Below are 16,720 nucleotides of genomic sequence, written 5' to 3' on the forward strand. Positions count from 1 at the left end.
GCGGGTGACTTGTGCCCAGGTTCTCTGTCTGTAAGATGCCCAGGGTAGATTCAGTAATAGCCATCCCAACAGTGATCAGATCCCCACACCTGGAGCCCAGAAATGCACAATAAATGGTGACAAATTCGGTAGCCACATGGTGACAGCCATGGGCCCCGGGAGGCCCTGCCCATCGGATTCTGTGAGACCATAACAGAAGAGTGCACTGCCTCCTCCAGCCCAGGCCCTGTGGTTTGTTCTGAATGCACGGCTTCCAGGCTGTTAGGTGGCTGGCTGGGAGACTCTAGGCTAGTCACTGTTTGACCTTAAGGGCAGATGCGTTATCCTGGCCCTAATTTACCCTACTTGGTTCAGCCTCTTGAGGACGGCTTCACAGTCCCAGGTCTGCTCAAAAATGAGTTCCTAGTGCTGTTGCTTCCAGAATTCCCGAGCCTGGCTTTGCTGAGGGGTCCATGATGTATTCGTAGTGGATTTTTACATTCTGAATTCCAAGCGAACTGCATTCACTCACTTTTGCAGTGCAGGAGACTGAACTCTGGGCGAGGCAACATCACGGTTGAGCTCCACCCCCAGTTCTGTAGACTTTTTTACTTTGAGACAGTCTCTTTATAGCCCGGGCTGGTCTTGAACTTTTAATCCCGCTGCCTCAGTCTTTCCCCTGCAGTCAGGCCCGGTTTCCAGTGTAATGTAAACCTCCAAGTTCCTTGGCAGTGAACTTAGGAAGCTCAAGTTCAGTCCCTCAGCAGCCTGAGCCCCAGGATAGACGTCCACGCCAGTCTTGGGAGGGATTCAGTGTGGTGGGGGTGGAGGGGTCAGATGTCCACCCCGGCTATGTGTGTCTGTTTCCTGACACCTTTTCTTGTGGTGGATAGCTGGAGAGTCTTCTAGGGGCTCATCCCTGCTGGGGACCCTGACAGGTTAGGGCAGACATCACCAAGTCTCCAGGTTCCTTCTGCTCCAGGGGTGTAGCTCACGTTTTTGTTTACATTTCTGTCACTGTGATAAGCACCACGACCAAAAACAGCTCAGTGGGGGAGAGGGTTTGTTTGATCTCACAGGTTACAGTCCATCAAGGGTTGCCAAGGCAGGATCCTGATGCAGGAACCATTCTTACTGGCTTACTCTACTACAGCCAAGCTCACCTTCCTAGGCACAGTGCTGACACAATCTGGAGGCTTCTTCCCAGGACACCCAAGTAGTGCTCTGGTGGCTGAAGCCAGCCAGTGCTGCGGCTGCTGCTGTTGGCTGTGTGGAGAGCGTCTGGCAGCAATGGGGAGCAGCCTTCTGCAGGGGGAGGCACATCTGGCTGAGACACGGGGCAGCGTGGCTGTTGTTAGATGAATGTCTTGGAGGGGCTGAAGCCGTGTGTCTGTCTGCACCCTTCTGCACCCCCAGAAGTGGCAGCGTTGAATCTGAAGTTTTGCTATTCTGCATTGGCAAGTTAACAGACAGAACTGGAGCAGGGCCCAGACCAGGCTGACACTACACATCGCCACTGTTCGAGGTGGCTTTGGTGGAAGACATCATTTCTACTTCGTCCCTCTGTGGCTTACATTTCCAGCTCCATCTTTCTGGCCTCGAGGCCAGAAGAGCGGCAGTCACCCCGTCTGCCCCACAGGAGCCTAACACCACACAATGAGCGCACCATATATTGCTCCAGTCATGAAGCGGCAGGTCTCCGTGCTCAAACTTGGCGACTCCTTCCTCACGGTGTCTCCGTAGACCTCACACTGACACCGTCCCCTCCAGTCCTCAGTTTCCCCTTCTGCGCCAGGGCAGCTTTGCTTCGGGAGGGAGATGCAGCCCAGCAGATCTGAGATTTCAGCCCTTTTAGCCTGGGAACCTGTTCCACAGACCGCCAAAGTCGGGGGCGGGGCCACGCCTTCAGTCTCCCTACGATTGGGGAATCTCGCAGAAGCCCCGCCCCAGGGCCCGCCCCTTGCCGTCTCGGGCATTATGCAAAGCAGCCGCGCCCCGCCTCGCGCGCGGATTGGAGGCCTTTGTCTGCCGCTCAACTCCGGGAAACCAGGGCGCGCGGGCGCCGCTGCAGGTGAGACCCAGAGGGGAGAGCGGGTGGACCAGGCGCTAGGCCTTAGGGGACTCAGTTTCCCCTTCGGGAAGATGGGGACGGGAGCAGACATCGCTGCCGGGCTGGGTCCCACGGGCCCCGCGCAGCTTCGGATCTCCACGTGGGAGCCCCACGCGCTCGCGAGGGCACGGATCGTGGCTCCGGGAGTCCTGGGCGTGAGATCGCGCGGACCCAGCCGCACCCCGGGGACGTCCGGACAGCGGGATGCCCTGCTCCGGCCCCCTCGGCCTCAGTCTCCACCTCCGCATAGTGGGGGCGTGGGCTTCGGTCCCCCAGCCCAGGCACCTCGCCCACCGGGCGGGCGGGGGTCTCGGGGACCGGGAGTGGTCCGTGGCGGGGCTGCAGGCGATGTTTGGGCAGGAGGCGTAGCCCTGTTGCGTGGTGACCAGGGAGGTGGGGCGCTGCTGTGCTGAGATTTGTGTGAGACTGGGTCGCCAGGCAACAACTCCGCCGGCCAGGCAGCCTTGGAGCCTCGCTCTTTCCCTGGATGCCTAACGCAAGTTGTTTTTTCCCTCTTTGTTTTGTTGGGCAGGGATGAGGGGCAGAGTGGGGTGGGCTGTCTCCACAGTGGGAGGAACCGGGAGGAGCTGTCAGAATGGGGTCAGGAGGCGACTGTGGCACAGAGAGGTGGCGCGGCTTACCCAAGGGCGCACAGCAGGGAGGCGCGAAGCGGGCCTCTGCCCTGTGGTGGGAGGCAGAGCCAGAGCCTACTTGCAGTGAAATCTTGGACGAGATCTCTGACGCCCCTTTCCTGGGCTTTAGTTGAAAGGAAGGACAGGACGAAGAGAATCAAAAGCCCTTCCGCGTTTGGGAAAGTTGGAAAGGAAAGTTGCTGAAAACAAATGCGAGCTATTTTAGAGCCCAGAAGAGAAGCCGAGCCGGCTGCAGTGAAAAGAGGCATTGTTTGTGCCCTCTAAAACAGAAGAAACAGGCTGATTTGAAGGTTAAGGCTAGACACACAGAGACTTCCCGAAGAATTTCCCAGGTTCCTCTTTGGGGGTTGCTGGTGGGGCCGTTTTGTTGAGGTAATAGAATAGTTGCGCTGGGTTAAATGACCTGCTGATGTGAGAAGCAATCTGTGGATGTCTCAGGCAGTATGGGTTTGTCCCTTGGCTGTTCCCCTGTTCCACAGGAGGAACAAGTGCCCACTCGGGTATTCCCTCCCAGAGGCCAGCTGGTTTGCATTGGAACCTCGTGATCCTGGCTCTCTTGAGAGGGGATTTCATCAGCTCCCAGGGCAGGGCTTTCCAGAGGGCCTGGGACTCTACAGAAACGTTTGGCTGCATTGGGAGGGCACTTGGAAACTACACTGCATTGTGCCAGTCAGTGGACAGCATTTCAGAGAATCCACAGATCTTGGTACACCAGAGCCTCAGGTGGCCTCCTCCCTGGGCAGATCTGGAGACACAGCAGGAGGTCACTTTCAGGCTTTACTTCCAAGCACTGCAGTTTACCCCTCTAGAAAATGGGCAGGATGGTATTCCCTTCAGTGCATTTTCAAGCCCTGGTGGATGGCATCCTAGAAAGCTTTTGTTCAGCATCCCCATCTAAGCTTAGAGATAAAGAAATTGATGTCAGAGAAAGAACAGAATAACGGCAGTAACGCTATGTTGGTGACATTAGCTAGTGCATTGGCACTGCTCCAGGCCACTGTACCAGGATTCTCAATGTGGGGAGGGAGGTGGGCGTGGGGGAAGCTGTTATCTCCCCGGTACAGAGCCCTGCTCGATTCCGTCATTCCCTCACGTTGCCACTAGGTGGATGCTGCTGTCCCTATTTTCCCGTCGGTTCAGAGAATTTAAACCACTCACCTTGAGTCACACAGCTCTTCTCTGGGTCTGGCAGATTCTCAGTTTGGGATGTGCAGGAGTGTTTGCCGACGGTCTCCAGCAGTACCCAGCACCGAATCCTGTGATAGCATGTTGGAGCTCACATCGTGGGAACCAGTAAGTGCTGTGTATCAGCCCTTTTTGGGGAGCCGCGTGCCAGCTGAGAGTGTAGCTCAGTGGAGAGCAGCCAGTGCTGGGCTAGGGTGTTGTGAGCCCGAGTTCCAAAAGATCAGCCGTGTCCAAGCATCCTCCCACAGCTGTCTCTGTGCCTGAGCCCTTGGAGTCACCTGGAGGCCTGTCCAGGGCTTGGGCACTGGAGGGTGCGTGGGCTCTGAGGGAGGAACAGTGTCCTGGGAAACCTGGAGAGAACGTGGTTAGTATCCCAGAACACCTTCTGGGATAGCACTTTTCGGTCTACCCAGGGTTTTGGCTGAGGGGGTGGTATCAGAGAGGTTCCAGAACAAAACAGTCAAGGTCTGACTGTTGATAGTCCTGCCCCATAGCCTCCTGTTTTAGCCTCTTGTCTCTCCTCCATCCCGCCTATAGCCCCATCCTGGCTCTGTTCCCCACCGCCAAGTATCAGCCAAACCAGCTGGACTGCTAAGCCAGACCCTCCCCCACCCATCTCTAGATCCTTGCCAGCACCCATCACCCCATAGCCTATTCCGGAGAGGAGCTGGGATCAAAGCCAGATAGCATGCCCAGATGTCAGTCTCCTTGGGGTCCTGGGACTACAGCCAAGGACCAAGAACTTGGGGGAAGGAGATGCAAGATCTAGGAGCCCCCCAAGTAGGAGATTAATCTGTGGGGGGAGCACTATATTTATGATGCCCCTAATATGCTGTGTGACCTTGGGCAAACTGTGTAACTTCTCTGAGTCTTCCTTGTTTTTTAGATGCCTATTTGCTTATGAGGAGCCAATCAGATAATAAGTCCTGTGCTCAGAATGCTAAGAGTCCCCAAGGCTTGGAGCGGGGAGCCTCCGCTTCTTTGTGTACAGTGGCTGGGGAAGAAGACAGCCCAAGGCTTCAGATAAAAAATAAAAGCAGGGGGCTGCTGGGCATCCCAGAGGTCAGAGCTGCAAAGAGGCTCGGTGCCCAGCGGCTCTGTGGACTCTGAAAAGGGACTGAATCAGGGTGTGCCCCAGTGACGCTATGCAGACGTGAGGCAGGGTGGAAGTCCGTGTGTGTGTGTGCATGCGTGCGTGCGAGCGTCCATCCGTCCATCCGTCCATCCGTCTGTCTGTCCGTCTGTCTGTCGGGGTGGACCGTGGAGCCTTTGCCCACTGCACTGAGATACACCCTCAGTCTCCATATTACAGTTATGAGCACCATTCCATATTCTTCTGAGAATAGCTAAAAACTGGTCCTTTGAGAACGAATGCAGTTTTGTTTTGTTTTTTGTTTGTGAGACAGGGTTTCTCTGTTGTAGCCCTAACTGTCCTAGAACTTTCTCTGTAGACCAGGCTGGCCTCGAGCTCACAGAGATCCACCTGCCTCTGCCTCCCAAGTGCTAGGATTAAAGACATGCACCACCACCTCCAACTGGGAACAAACATAATTTATTTTTGCACCCTCTATTGTTGGACACTGAAGTTGTTTCCAATCTCTTTACTGTTTCAGTGACAAAATAATTAAGCTTGGATATCATGGTTCAAGCCCCTCTTCCAGGAGGAGGAATTCATGTCTCCTTGGATGGGTATGGAGGGGTTGGGGGATGAGAACTAAATCCTAGAAGGGTTTTTTACAAGGTATTTGACACAAAGTAAGTGCTGGATAAAACCTCACTGTTAGCAATACATTCTTGGTACCATGAACTTTCAGATTTTTACTTTGAAGAATCTCGAGAGACTAGTATCTATATGGTTGCAAAAACCTCTTAATAACCCCTGTCTTTATTAGCTAAGAATGGTCTGTTTCCTCCCCTCCTAAATGGCTAAGGATAAACACACATTTCCTAGCCAGGTCATTGGCCCCAGAACTGTTTGGGGAGCCACATGGTAATAGTACCCCTCACACTTGGGAGAACTGGCTCCCCTTTGTGTGGGGCTCTGAACCCGGAGCTTTGGCTGATGTTGGGGGAAGTCCTGTGAGGCGCATGCCCTGTGGCCACATCACTGAGGTCCAGGCCATTGCTCCCAGGCAGGTACGCTGTGCCAGCTAAGGCACTGTGCCAACACCCGAGGGTGCACACCACATCATCCCGTGAGTCATCCTGTGCCCTGTCTTACAGATGAGTAACCTGGGACTGGACTCGAAAGTCTTTATCAGCAAGGGTCTTGCCAAGGTCACTCAGCCTCCAAGAGACCTGGAAGTCCTAGCTTGTTCCATGACACATCAGCACAGTGGGGCTTCCTGGTTGGGCAAATGGAATGGAGTCCAGGAGACTCAGTGGAACTCTTATCACCTCAGATTCTCTCTCTCTGTCTCTCTGTCTCTCTCTCTTTCTCTCTCTCTCTCTCTACTCCCCTCCCTCCCTCCAGCCTCATTTATTTTTATGTGTGTGATCGTGAGTGTTTTCTCTGCATGTGTGTATGTGTTCCATGTGCGTGCCTGGTGCTCACGTAGGCTGGAAGATGACACTGGATCTCATGGAACAGGTGGCTGTGAGCCATCACGTAAATTCTGGGAACTGAACCCTAGTTCTCTGCAAGAGCAACAAGTGTCCAGCCTCTTGGTGACCATCTCTTGAAGCCCCAGATCCAAAGCTCAGAGAAAGGACACCCGTGCCCCAGGTGACCTGGGAGTCAGAGGTCCCTTGCAGGGTTCCATTGCTCTCTTTGATCCTTTGAGCTGGAAGGTCAGCCTCCTGGCAGGAGGAGAGAGTGGCCTTCCAGGGAAAGAGAGCCAGGACACAGGAGGGTCTGGGATGGAGTGACAGCCCCACTCCTGTGATGTCTGGCTGATGTATCAAGACGCCGGGGCTTCTTGTGGCTCTGCTGCAGCTCTGGGGCTCCAGAAGGATCGAAGGATGGCTGAGCAGTGGCAAAGAGAGGGCAAAGGTCCAACAAGCGTCTGGACTCAAGGCCAGAGCAGGCAGCAGAAGGCTTCTTGTGCTGATGGCCAGGGTGCAGGGTTTTCCCTTTGGTTTCTTGGCTGGGTGGCTGAGAACTAATGTCTTCCTTCTGGGTCTCTGTTTCCTCCCCTGAGCAAGGGAAGAAGAGTCTACAGCCAGTTCTAACTGCATCTGATGAGAAGGCTAAGGAAGCTAAGGGAGGCATAGGGTGCCCTTGAGGGAGAGCAGAGCCTCCCTTTGAGAAGGCTAAGGAAGCTAAGGGAGGCATAGGGTGCCCTTGAGGGAGAGCAGAGCCTCCCTTTGCAGAGGAGTTGTAGCCTAAGCCTTGGGCTCCACCCTGGGCTCCCCCCTGGACTCTCCTGTGTGTAGGCCTTGGGATCTCCACAGGCTGGGTGGGGTGAGCACCAGGCTTGGTCGGGTCGAGCCAGGTCCTCATGTATCTGAGTCTCTACCATGCTTACCAGTTCCGTGGCCTTGGGCAAGCTGTGTGGGCTCTAGGGACCTTATGTACTCAGCTGTCATGGGCACCTCACGCCTGTCTAGATGACTGTTAGGGACCTACAGACATCTACCTGGGCCACTGGCGAGGTACAATGAATGGTCCAGAAAGTGTCTGTGTTTCTGTCCTGTGTCAACCCATGCTGGGTACCAGAGACTTAGTAGTGAGTGTGCTTCAGGAGGTCCTGAAGTCATTACCTGGTGAGCGCCAGGACAGATGGTGAGCCCCAAGGAGGCTGTACAGGAGCTAGGGCTGCAAAGAGCTCAGAATCAGCAGGGAGCAGAGGTGAATATTGGCGAGGAGCACCAGTATTGTTGGGGAGCACCTCCTGGGGAGCACCAAGGGTGTGGGAACTGCAGCAGGCAAGCATGGAGGGAGACAGAGGCTGACGCAGGCCTGGACTGCAGCTCCTGTCTGTTCTAGTGCTGTGGACAAGTGTCCCGAATGAAAAAAATGTATAAGGCTGTCTTTGGGAGCTTGGGTTTGAGACGATCCCATGAGGCTGTTGGGGATCCGGGTACAGGGCTGGCCAGGTGAGGACGATTCTGGAAGATATGAGGGGGCAGGCAGAGCCAGAGTCTGGTGGAGTTTGGGAAATTTAGAAAATGGAGGGGAGCGGCCAGGTGGACCACTCAGTCGGGCCTGAGAATCTGAATGAAGGATGGGCCCGTCTGTGGACAGGAGAATGCTACTGTGTCCGAGCTCAGTTTGGCCGCGTTTGGTTGAGTAAATCAGGGATGGTGCATGCCATGTGGGCAAGGGCAGGGAGTGACAGGAAAAGGCCCAGTGGTGGGATGAAGGACAGTATTTACTGTCAGCTGACAGGCCCAGCGTGTCCCAGCCGTGGCAGCAGCCACCTGGTGCCAATGATGAGTTAATGAGAGGATGGTGAGTGAATGAGTGACGGGGTGTCAGGGGAGCCCGCCTCTCACATAATGGGCCACTTAGTCCCCAGAGCAGCAGGAAAGGACTTGGCAAGATTCGGCTCTGTTCCATAGGCCCTGGGGGCCGCAGGGAGATCCCCGCCACCCACATGTGGATATGAGGCAGGGGCAGGGATGAAGGAGTTGGGGGTTCTTGGTTGAGGGCGCTTGGTGCTGTCTTAGCCAGATACCGGCAGCTGGCCCTTAGAGACTTCCTTCATTCCTCAGTCGCAAGCCCTTGAGGAGGCCAGGGACTCCCACCTGAGGAGACCGAGGGGTAGAGACTGTGGTGATGAACTAGCTCCTAAGTCCCCTCCCTACTGCACATCGGGCGTGCCGCTGTCATCGGATCGGCAGCAGCCCGGCTTCACAGAGAGGAAGAGCATGGCCCTAGGTGGAGCCGTCCAGGTCACAGAGCCACAGGAGGCGAGGCTGGCATCGACTCCCCTGCCTGTGGGTTCTGAGATCCCTTCTCTCCACCATACTTGCGTGGCCACTAGCCTGGCTACTCCTTGAAACCCTCTGGGGCTTTCTGGGTGTGGGAGGGCTGTCTCCTGTCTTTTCTGTTTCCTGACTTGATGCTCTGGGTCAGCAGGGGCAGAGTGGGGAGCCAAGAGCAAGGCTCTGGGTAATCCTGCGACGACTTCCCTTGTGCGCGGCTCTTGCCTCCTCCTGGCTGCTCTGGTCCAGCCCGGATCCTGAAGGGACAGTCCCTGTACCTTCTTCCCTGGCACCGAGGCCTCTCACACAACACCCTGTTTTTGTCCAGGCCCCCAGCAGCTCTCACGTCTTTGCAGCTGCCTTTCTAGAATGTTCCGCCTCAGCCCTGCTTGTGGCTTGCTCCTACCTCTCTGTCCTTCCGGCCCCTTTTGTGGCTGTGGACTGCCCACCCAGACCTCCCTGGTGACCCTGCCTCACCTCCCCAGCTTGTCACTCTCAGGCCCTGTGCCTCCTGCCAGGACCTGCTGGTGCTCCTCAGGCTCTGAAACACCGGAAGCAGCCAGGGTGTGGGTGTCTCTCACGCTGTACCTCAGGCACACCTGAAGTCTTGCACACTCCTCTGTAGAGTGAGGAACTAGATGTGGTGCGTTTGTACCCTGCCATGCTTCTGTTACACACCTTTCACAGAAGCGAAGGAGCCCGGGGAGCCACAGGTTGGCCTTCAAGATAACCCTGTGCTTTATCTCTGAGGTCTCTGAGGGGGAACCTGCCCGAGGGTACATTCATCTGATCCTCCATTTCTCCCACGTTACCTAGGAAATTCCACTACAGGTGGACGTGTGTCTCCAGGCATGTACAGTACGTGGACAGACAGAAATCCCAGACTGCTCCCTGAGATGACGGGACTTGGGTTAGTAGGCAGGACAGAGTTAAAGCTGGAAGGCCACGAAGGAACTCTGAGTCCAAGTCCCCCTTGTTAAGATGGGCGGAGAGACTCTGATACGTCATTGGTGGCTGAAGAGGACTCGTGGGGGGCTGCAGGCTCCCCTTCCCAGGCCCAGCATGTAAGGTGACCTTAGCCGAGTGCCTGGCCTTCTCTGGACTTCAGCATATGCAGGGTTGCAGATGAGATGGCCCCAACCCAAGGCCTCAAAAGTTTCTGTGAGCTTTTCCAGCCAGTGCAGCCCCACACTTGCCCAGCAAGGGGTTAAGCAATTGGCGGCAGCTCTGCACAGCAAACCCCCTCCTTTTCACAAACACTTGTAGGAAATCAGGCTGGGCACTTCCTGCGAGGAGGTGGAGGAGGAGGCAAGGCCAGGCCTCAGCTGCAGGGGCGGGGAGAAGTGAGGAGCGATGCTTGCCTGTGAGCAGAGGCGGTTCTGGCTGGCAGAGCGGTCTGGAGGCGGTCCAGGGTGCTGTGGAGGTAGGGGGCTCCCCAGGTTTGAAACAAAGACCTCGTGGGCAGCTCCCTTGAGCCCAGGCCGGCCGGATGGTGGTGTAGTCCAAGTGAGGTAAGGAACTGAGCCAGGAGGAGGGCCAGTAGGAAGGCCGCCTTCCCTCTGGAAGGGCCAGTCACAGACTCTCTGGACAACCCTGGCAGTCAGCCCAGCCCAGCCAGGAAGTCACAGCTATGCAGCTGCTGCCACTCCTGTCCAGCTCTGGGAGCCCGGCCCCTAGGTCAGAGTGGGCTCCGGGATGCTAGTGCCCAGTCCCAGCTCTGATTTGGTTCCCTTGGTGAACTTAGACAGTGCTGGTCCCTCTCTGTGCCCAGGGTGGGTTCATCTCACGGCCAGTTAGTGCTTGGATTGCTGAGGGTCCCTGGAGATGTGCAGGAGGGAGAAGCAGGCCAGGAAATGACACATAAGGTCAGAGATGGAGTCTGGATGTTCTGGGGGCCAGGAGTCCAGTTTGGACCTAAAATAGGGCAAGATGAGAGTCAGTAATAGCCTGACCCCTTTTCTCTTATTCCTGGCTGTTTGAGTGAGTCGGGGACAGGCTCGGGACATCCATAGTTGGTATCTCTGCTTCCTGCAGCCCGGAGGCCACTCCTTGTGAAAAATTAGTCTATTCTCTGCCACTGACCTGAGCTTACTTTGCAATCCCACTCCTAACCCTTGAGAAGGAGTTCTCCCTGCCATCCTGCTTCCTACGAGTCTGATCCCTTACTTTGCAATCCCACTCCTAGCCCTTGAGAAGGAGGTCTCCCTGCCATCCTGCTTCCTACGAGTCTGATCCCTTACTTTGCAATCCCACTCCTAGCCCTTGAGAAGGAGGTCTCCCTGCCATCCTGCTTCCTACGAGTCTGATCCCTTTGGTTTAATAGCTACAGTATTCCTCTCCAATCCAAATTTCCTGGTTGTGAGGCCTCCTTAGGAGTCTGCTTCAGTTCGCTCTTTGGAATGAGGTTAAGATAGGGATGCCCTGACTGTCCTTGGCTGGATGGTATGGGGTTTCTGAGGATCAAGACTGCTCAAGGCTGTGTAGCCACTCAAGGGGGGGTCTGCAGGCTTTGTAATGGCAGGAACAACCCCATCCCATCCCATCTCTCTCTCTCTCTCTCTCTCTCTCTCTCACACACACACACACACACACACACACACACACACACACACACACACACCCTGCTTGTGTGGAGCAGTAGGGGAAATGTCTACCCAGGAACTAAACCGAGTCCCTGGAGTGTGTTAGAACATGGAGAACAGGGCTGCACGGGAGTCAAACTGGAGGAAGTAAGAGCACAGAAAAAGCAGTTTCTCTGGGGCATGTGGAGACACTTAGCCCAATGGCCCAGCCCTTAGCAGGTCTTAGTTATAGAGAGGTTGGCCCTCCTGGGTCAGGACACAGTTCATAAGGCTAGGGCTTTCACCAGCTTTCATGGCTGTCCTGTGGTGGCTGTCAGGGCCTCGCTGAGTGTGTGGCCCTCAGGGACTAGGCCCTCAGCTCTCCTTGAAGTTCAGCCTGATTTTCTGACCTCCATGCCTTTGTCTACGCTGCTTTCTGTCCTGAAAGCCCTTCCTCATTCTCCTCTAGATGTGCTTGGTCTGTGAAAACTGTCCCCAAACTTCCTTCTTCAGTGGCTTTTCTGGACTGCATCCTCTGCGGAGGGTGGGGTCTTGGCAAGCTTACTCTTTTCCGTATCCTAGGATACAAGAACTTCCAAGTTCGTTTGGTGCATCTCGGGCCAGTGTGCTCCCCAGAGCAGGGTGACCACCTCTCTGTCCCCTTTACAGAGAGGAGTCAGCCAGTCACATGCCTCAAGTGGCAGTCACACCAGGGCTGGGTTCTGCGTGCCTGATGCTCAGCCTACTTCTCTGTTGCGGCCTCTCTCTGCCTGAGGTTGGCACGTGTTTGGCATTGATGTATGTTTGTTGGTGGACTGTCTGACTGGCCGGCCCCAGGCTCCATGGCACTGAGATCTGTGGCTTGCACAGAAGACAAGTTCTTTTTTCAGGGAAAGCTCATGTGTCTGTGTCAAGGCATCTGAGGGATGGGTGCAGAACTGTAGCCACTGACCGCTGCTGCCTGTGACATGCAGACTCCGCTGAGCACAGTGAGATTTCTGCCACTGAGTCATTGCAGAAAATAGGCTGTTCCTCTTTTTGCATGCAGAGGTCTCTGTGATTGGGCAGGCTGCTCTGCGGTGGATCAGGGGGGAGAAAATAACCTTTCAAAAGTCAGAAACCCACATGCCACAACCCTTCCTCAGCAGAGACACGGGATGAGGCAAAATGTGGTTGCCCTGCCCCCCCCCCCCCCCGTCTTACCACACCTCCACACTGGGAGCCAGAAAATGGGGGAGGCCCTGTTACAGTCCTGGTTTAAAGATTCTGAGGCCCTGTCCCAGGGTCGCCGAGCCAGGGTCCTGCAGACAGAGACTGAGTGCTTGCAGAATTCTCATGCACACTCAAGGTCAAGAACCTCCCCTCACCATGGATTTGAGCAGGGGTGCAGGCTCTGTAGGGAATGGATCAGAGTGTGTGGCAGAGGTCAGAGGGCAACCTAGAGTATCGAGTCTCGATTTCTGGCTTGTTTGGGATGGTCTCTTTCACTACTGCACATGCCAGGTCCTGCCAGCTCCCGACACTCTCCTGTCTCTGCCTCGAGTCTCCAGGGAGGGCTATGCGCCTCCAGGGAGAGCGATGCCAGAGTTACAGGTGCCTGCACTACCGCATCCAGCTTTTATGTAGGTTCTGGAGATTCAAACTCAGCTCATTAGGGTTGTGCAGCCAGCATTTGACCTCCCGAACCGTCTCCTGTCTCCCCTATTCGTCCTTCTAAAAAGTACACTGTGTGTGTGTGTGTGTGTCTGTGTGTGTGCATGTGTGTGTCTGTGTGTGCATGTGTGTGTGTGTGCTGTGTGTCTGTGTGTGCTGTGTGTGCGTGTGTGTGTCTGTGTGTGAGTGTGTGTCTGTGTGCGTGTGTGTCTGTGCGTGCTGTGTGTGTCTGTGTGTGCGTGTGTATGTGCATCTGTGTGTGCGTGTGTGTCTGTGTGTGCTGTGTGTATCTGTGTGTGTGCGCACGTGTGTTGCCGTAGCACATATGCAGCGGTCACAGCAGTTTTGAGAGTCAGTTCTCTTCTACCTCGTGGGTCCCAGGGATCAAACTCGGGCCCCCAGACTTGGCAGCAAGCGCCTTTAGCTGCTGAGCCATCTCGCCAGCTCTCTACTGCTTCATCTTAAAACAGTCTTTCCAACACATGTAGTGTATTTATTATTCAGATATACAGATTAAAGTATACCTAGGGGTATACATGTGCAGATTTTTACTGATGCGGATCTGTGGTTCCAAAACCAACTGAGAGAGCCCTGGGCCAGGACTGACCTCTTGTTATCCTACTTACTGACCAGGTGATCCTGGCTGAGTCACTGTTTTCTCTGAGCCGTGGTCTTACCGATGAGACTGGAGGTAGACAGCAGTCGTGCTTCCCGTGAGCCTGGCAGAGTGGGGACAGTGTGGGGGCAGTGTGGGGACAGTGTGGGGACAGAGTGGGGACAGTGTGGGGACAGTGTGGAGATATGCAAGAAATGTGGGTTCCACAGGAACGGGGAAGGACTGGCTGAGGGGCAGGCAGAGAAGCCCTTGAGCCCCCACCCCTACAGAGTCCCAACTAAAGGAGGCTTGGCCCGAGTCACCCCTGGTCGTGAAGCCAGCCTTTCCCACGCAGCCCTAGTCTCTGGGGAACTGAGTTTAGAAATAGTTGCCTGATGACTTTTCCCAGCTACGTATTGAAGGGAGGGTTCTAGGACCACTCTGACTGCCCAGCTCCGGAGGCTGGGAAACTATACCGGCCTGGATGGAAGAGCCTACGCTGGCCTTCACCCCTGCGCTGCTCTGGGCCTCAGTTTCCCTACCTTTATAGAAACTAAGTGTGCACAGCACGGCTCTTTGAGAACTGAGTGGCTGGTCGCTCCTAGGTCCTGTGCCTATGTCCTGAGGCTGGGTTTCCTGGGCTTAGCACAATGATGGACATGGGAAATACCAGCAAAGTGTTAGGAATAGAGTGTGAAGGGAAAAGAAAAAATGAGGAGGAGAAGAGGAACACCCTCCCTGCCACCAGGGCCCTTCCCAAGGTCCCCAGGCTGTGCCCCTGGTTTGCTATCCCACAACAGCACACAGGGCCCTCTCCACTGCCCCTTGGCTGGGCCATCTGCCTGAGAGTTCCATGCAGCTGCTGAGGATGTCATGAGAGCTTCTGTGGCCTTGGCCTCCCTACCTTCCCACACTCCCTCCTGTCAGTCACCCAGTCTCTGCACTCACAGGACCCCTGGCTTACAGTGCTCTAGTTTCTCTTTTTGAGGCAAAATCCATATAACACGAAACTAACCACTCAGCAACACCTAGCATAGCCACACGGTTGTATTGGGTTTCTTCTGCTTTCAGAACATTTCCTCAGCCTTCAAGCAAACCGTCTGCCCATTGAGCAGTGAGGGTCCCTTTCCCCCTCCCAAGCATCACTTGACCCCCTTCCTCTCTGGACTCACCTGGTCTGTGCACTGCAACCCGTGGACTCAGACACAGGGTTCTCATGTCTGGTCTTTCACAGCACAGCACTTCAGTGGTTTATTGACATTGTCACACGTGTTGGGACTCCATTCCTTTTTTCTGCTGTAATCCCATGCCTTTCTGCAGCTGAATAATACCCTGCTGTGTGTAGAGACCGCAAATTGTTTCTCCATGCAGATGGATGGATGCCTGGGTGTTGGGAGTGGGGCTGCCGGGACATGTGTGGAGGCGTGTTTGCGTGCACGCCTGCTTCAATTAGCTTGGGCATTGGAATCAGGTCCCTGCTTTCAACCTGAGTTCAAGGGAATCCCGTGGTGCCTTCCCTGGCCTTGGGGTGATGCGACCAGGCATCTATCAGCCCGCACCTGAGCAGTGGTGGCTTGATAATCTGCGCATGTCCTCCCTTGGGCAGTCGCTGCTGTGGGAAGGGCCTCTGCATAGTGCCTGCAGGCAGAGCTAGGTGTGCAGTGGCAGTAGCTGGCACTTAGGGGACATGGTCACAGTGTGCTGGCTGCTAACACGTTACCCTGTGTCCTAGAGGAAGGGGAATCCTCACCTTATTGATGACAAACAAGGACAGTGAGTCACCCACGGTCACACGGGAGAGGGCTGCCTGCCTCTGGGGATCCTGGATGGATGATGGAAGGCCCCGAGGATTGATATTATCTAGTGGTTGTACCCCAACAGGCCACAGGCAGAATGGCTGGTGCTGAGAGGAGCCGCCTGTGACTTGGATCCCCAGCTGCAGTCCAGTCTCTTGAAGATGAAGTGGCCCAGGTGAAGCCAGGCCCGGCCCCATGGCCAGCTCAGGGACAGAGGCACACTGGGCTGGGCCAGGCCTGGGGCAAGGGCCCCGGAGGCGACGCTGGGCTTGGGCTGAAGAGCAGGATGCAGATGGAAGCAGTGACCAGGGCTGGGGAAACCAGCAGTCTCTTCCTAAAGCCACCAGCCCTGAGCTCCTGGAGGACTTCCGCCGGGCACAGGAGTGCCCGCTGCCCCTGGAGTGGGACCCAGGCATGCAGGAGTCGGAAGAGTCTTCTGGAGAAGGTGAGGTGAACTCCGTGAGCCTGCTGTGGTGACCTGTTCCCCAAAGAGCCTACCTTCTAGCAGAGGCAAGGAAACAGGGGTATCTTTACAACCCTTAATTAAATTATATTTTTTAACATTTAAATTGCACAATAATACTGTGCATTTTGGAAAATGTAAGCAAATAAGAGATAAATTTTAAAACAGCTTGTTCTACCCCTCCAGAGGTGAGACTGCTTTCCAATATGCAAATGTTTATGTGAATATGCAAATATATGCTGGAACACTCCCTTGTCACTTGCTTTGTTGTTATCTTAATAGCTAGGAATTTTTCCCCATTCTCCCAACATTTTTCCATAAGTCTCTCCTAGGACCTGCATGGCCGGGGCACTCCCATAATCCTTTGGTCCAGTTTCTCCTGCCCTGCAGGACACAGTTTCTGGTTTGCGCCGTGGTGAATGCCACAGAGGAGAATGCCATCCAGCTGTCTTTGCATGCCTGCCACCATCCTGTGCTTGGTAACTTGAATTGCTGGCTCAGGACTTAGGCTTGTTCAAAGGATTCTTCTAGACCCTAGTCAGCAGGGAATGTTGACATGCTTCATCTGTCCCAATGGCTGTTCTCACATTGCCAGGAGGCCAGCTTGGAGGGACTTCTCAGCTTCTCCTATGCTAGTCTGCTCTCCACCCTAGCCTTGGTTTCCCTACCAATGAAATGGGCATAACGACACCATTGGGAACAGGGAAGCTTGATGTGCTGTGGTTACTAGATTATGAAAAGGATGTGCCCACATTAGAGCCCCTTAAATCAGCACCACCCTCGTTCTACAGAAAAACCCACTTGGGCCATTACCCCAAGTGTTTCATGCCTACTACAATTACCATTGTCACTTGGG

The 16,720-nt window shown here is 55.0% G+C and overlaps 1 protein-coding gene across 6 annotated transcripts in view; it reads left to right on the forward strand.

The window, feature by feature from the left end:
• Positions 1-2,011: 2,011 nt before the first annotated feature.
• Akna (AT-hook transcription factor) overlaps positions 2,012-16,720 on the forward strand; it is a 45,810-nt gene continuing 31,101 nt past the window's right edge. For 2 of the 6 annotated variants that reach the window (XM_013117128.3, XM_021230132.2), the window contains exons 1-3: positions 5,473-10,307; positions 15,487-15,846; positions 16,197-16,343. In XM_013117128.3, coding sequence (XP_012972582.1) covers positions 15,597-15,846; positions 16,197-16,343 — 397 coding nt within the window. In that variant the 5' untranslated portion in view covers positions 5,473-10,307; positions 15,487-15,596. Of the gene's footprint in view, positions 2,051-3,934; positions 4,036-5,471; positions 10,308-15,486; positions 15,847-16,196; positions 16,344-16,720 lie in introns of those variants that run through there. The other 4 variants (XM_013117127.3, XM_021230130.2, XM_040757348.1 and 1 more) reach the window with 4 other exon arrangements.

The sequence above is a fragment of the Mesocricetus auratus genome, unplaced genomic scaffold (genome assembly GCF_017639785.1).
Source record: "Mesocricetus auratus isolate SY011 unplaced genomic scaffold, BCM_Maur_2.0 Super-Scaffold_100014, whole genome shotgun sequence".
Classification (NCBI taxonomy): domain Eukaryota; kingdom Metazoa; phylum Chordata; class Mammalia; order Rodentia; family Cricetidae; genus Mesocricetus; species Mesocricetus auratus.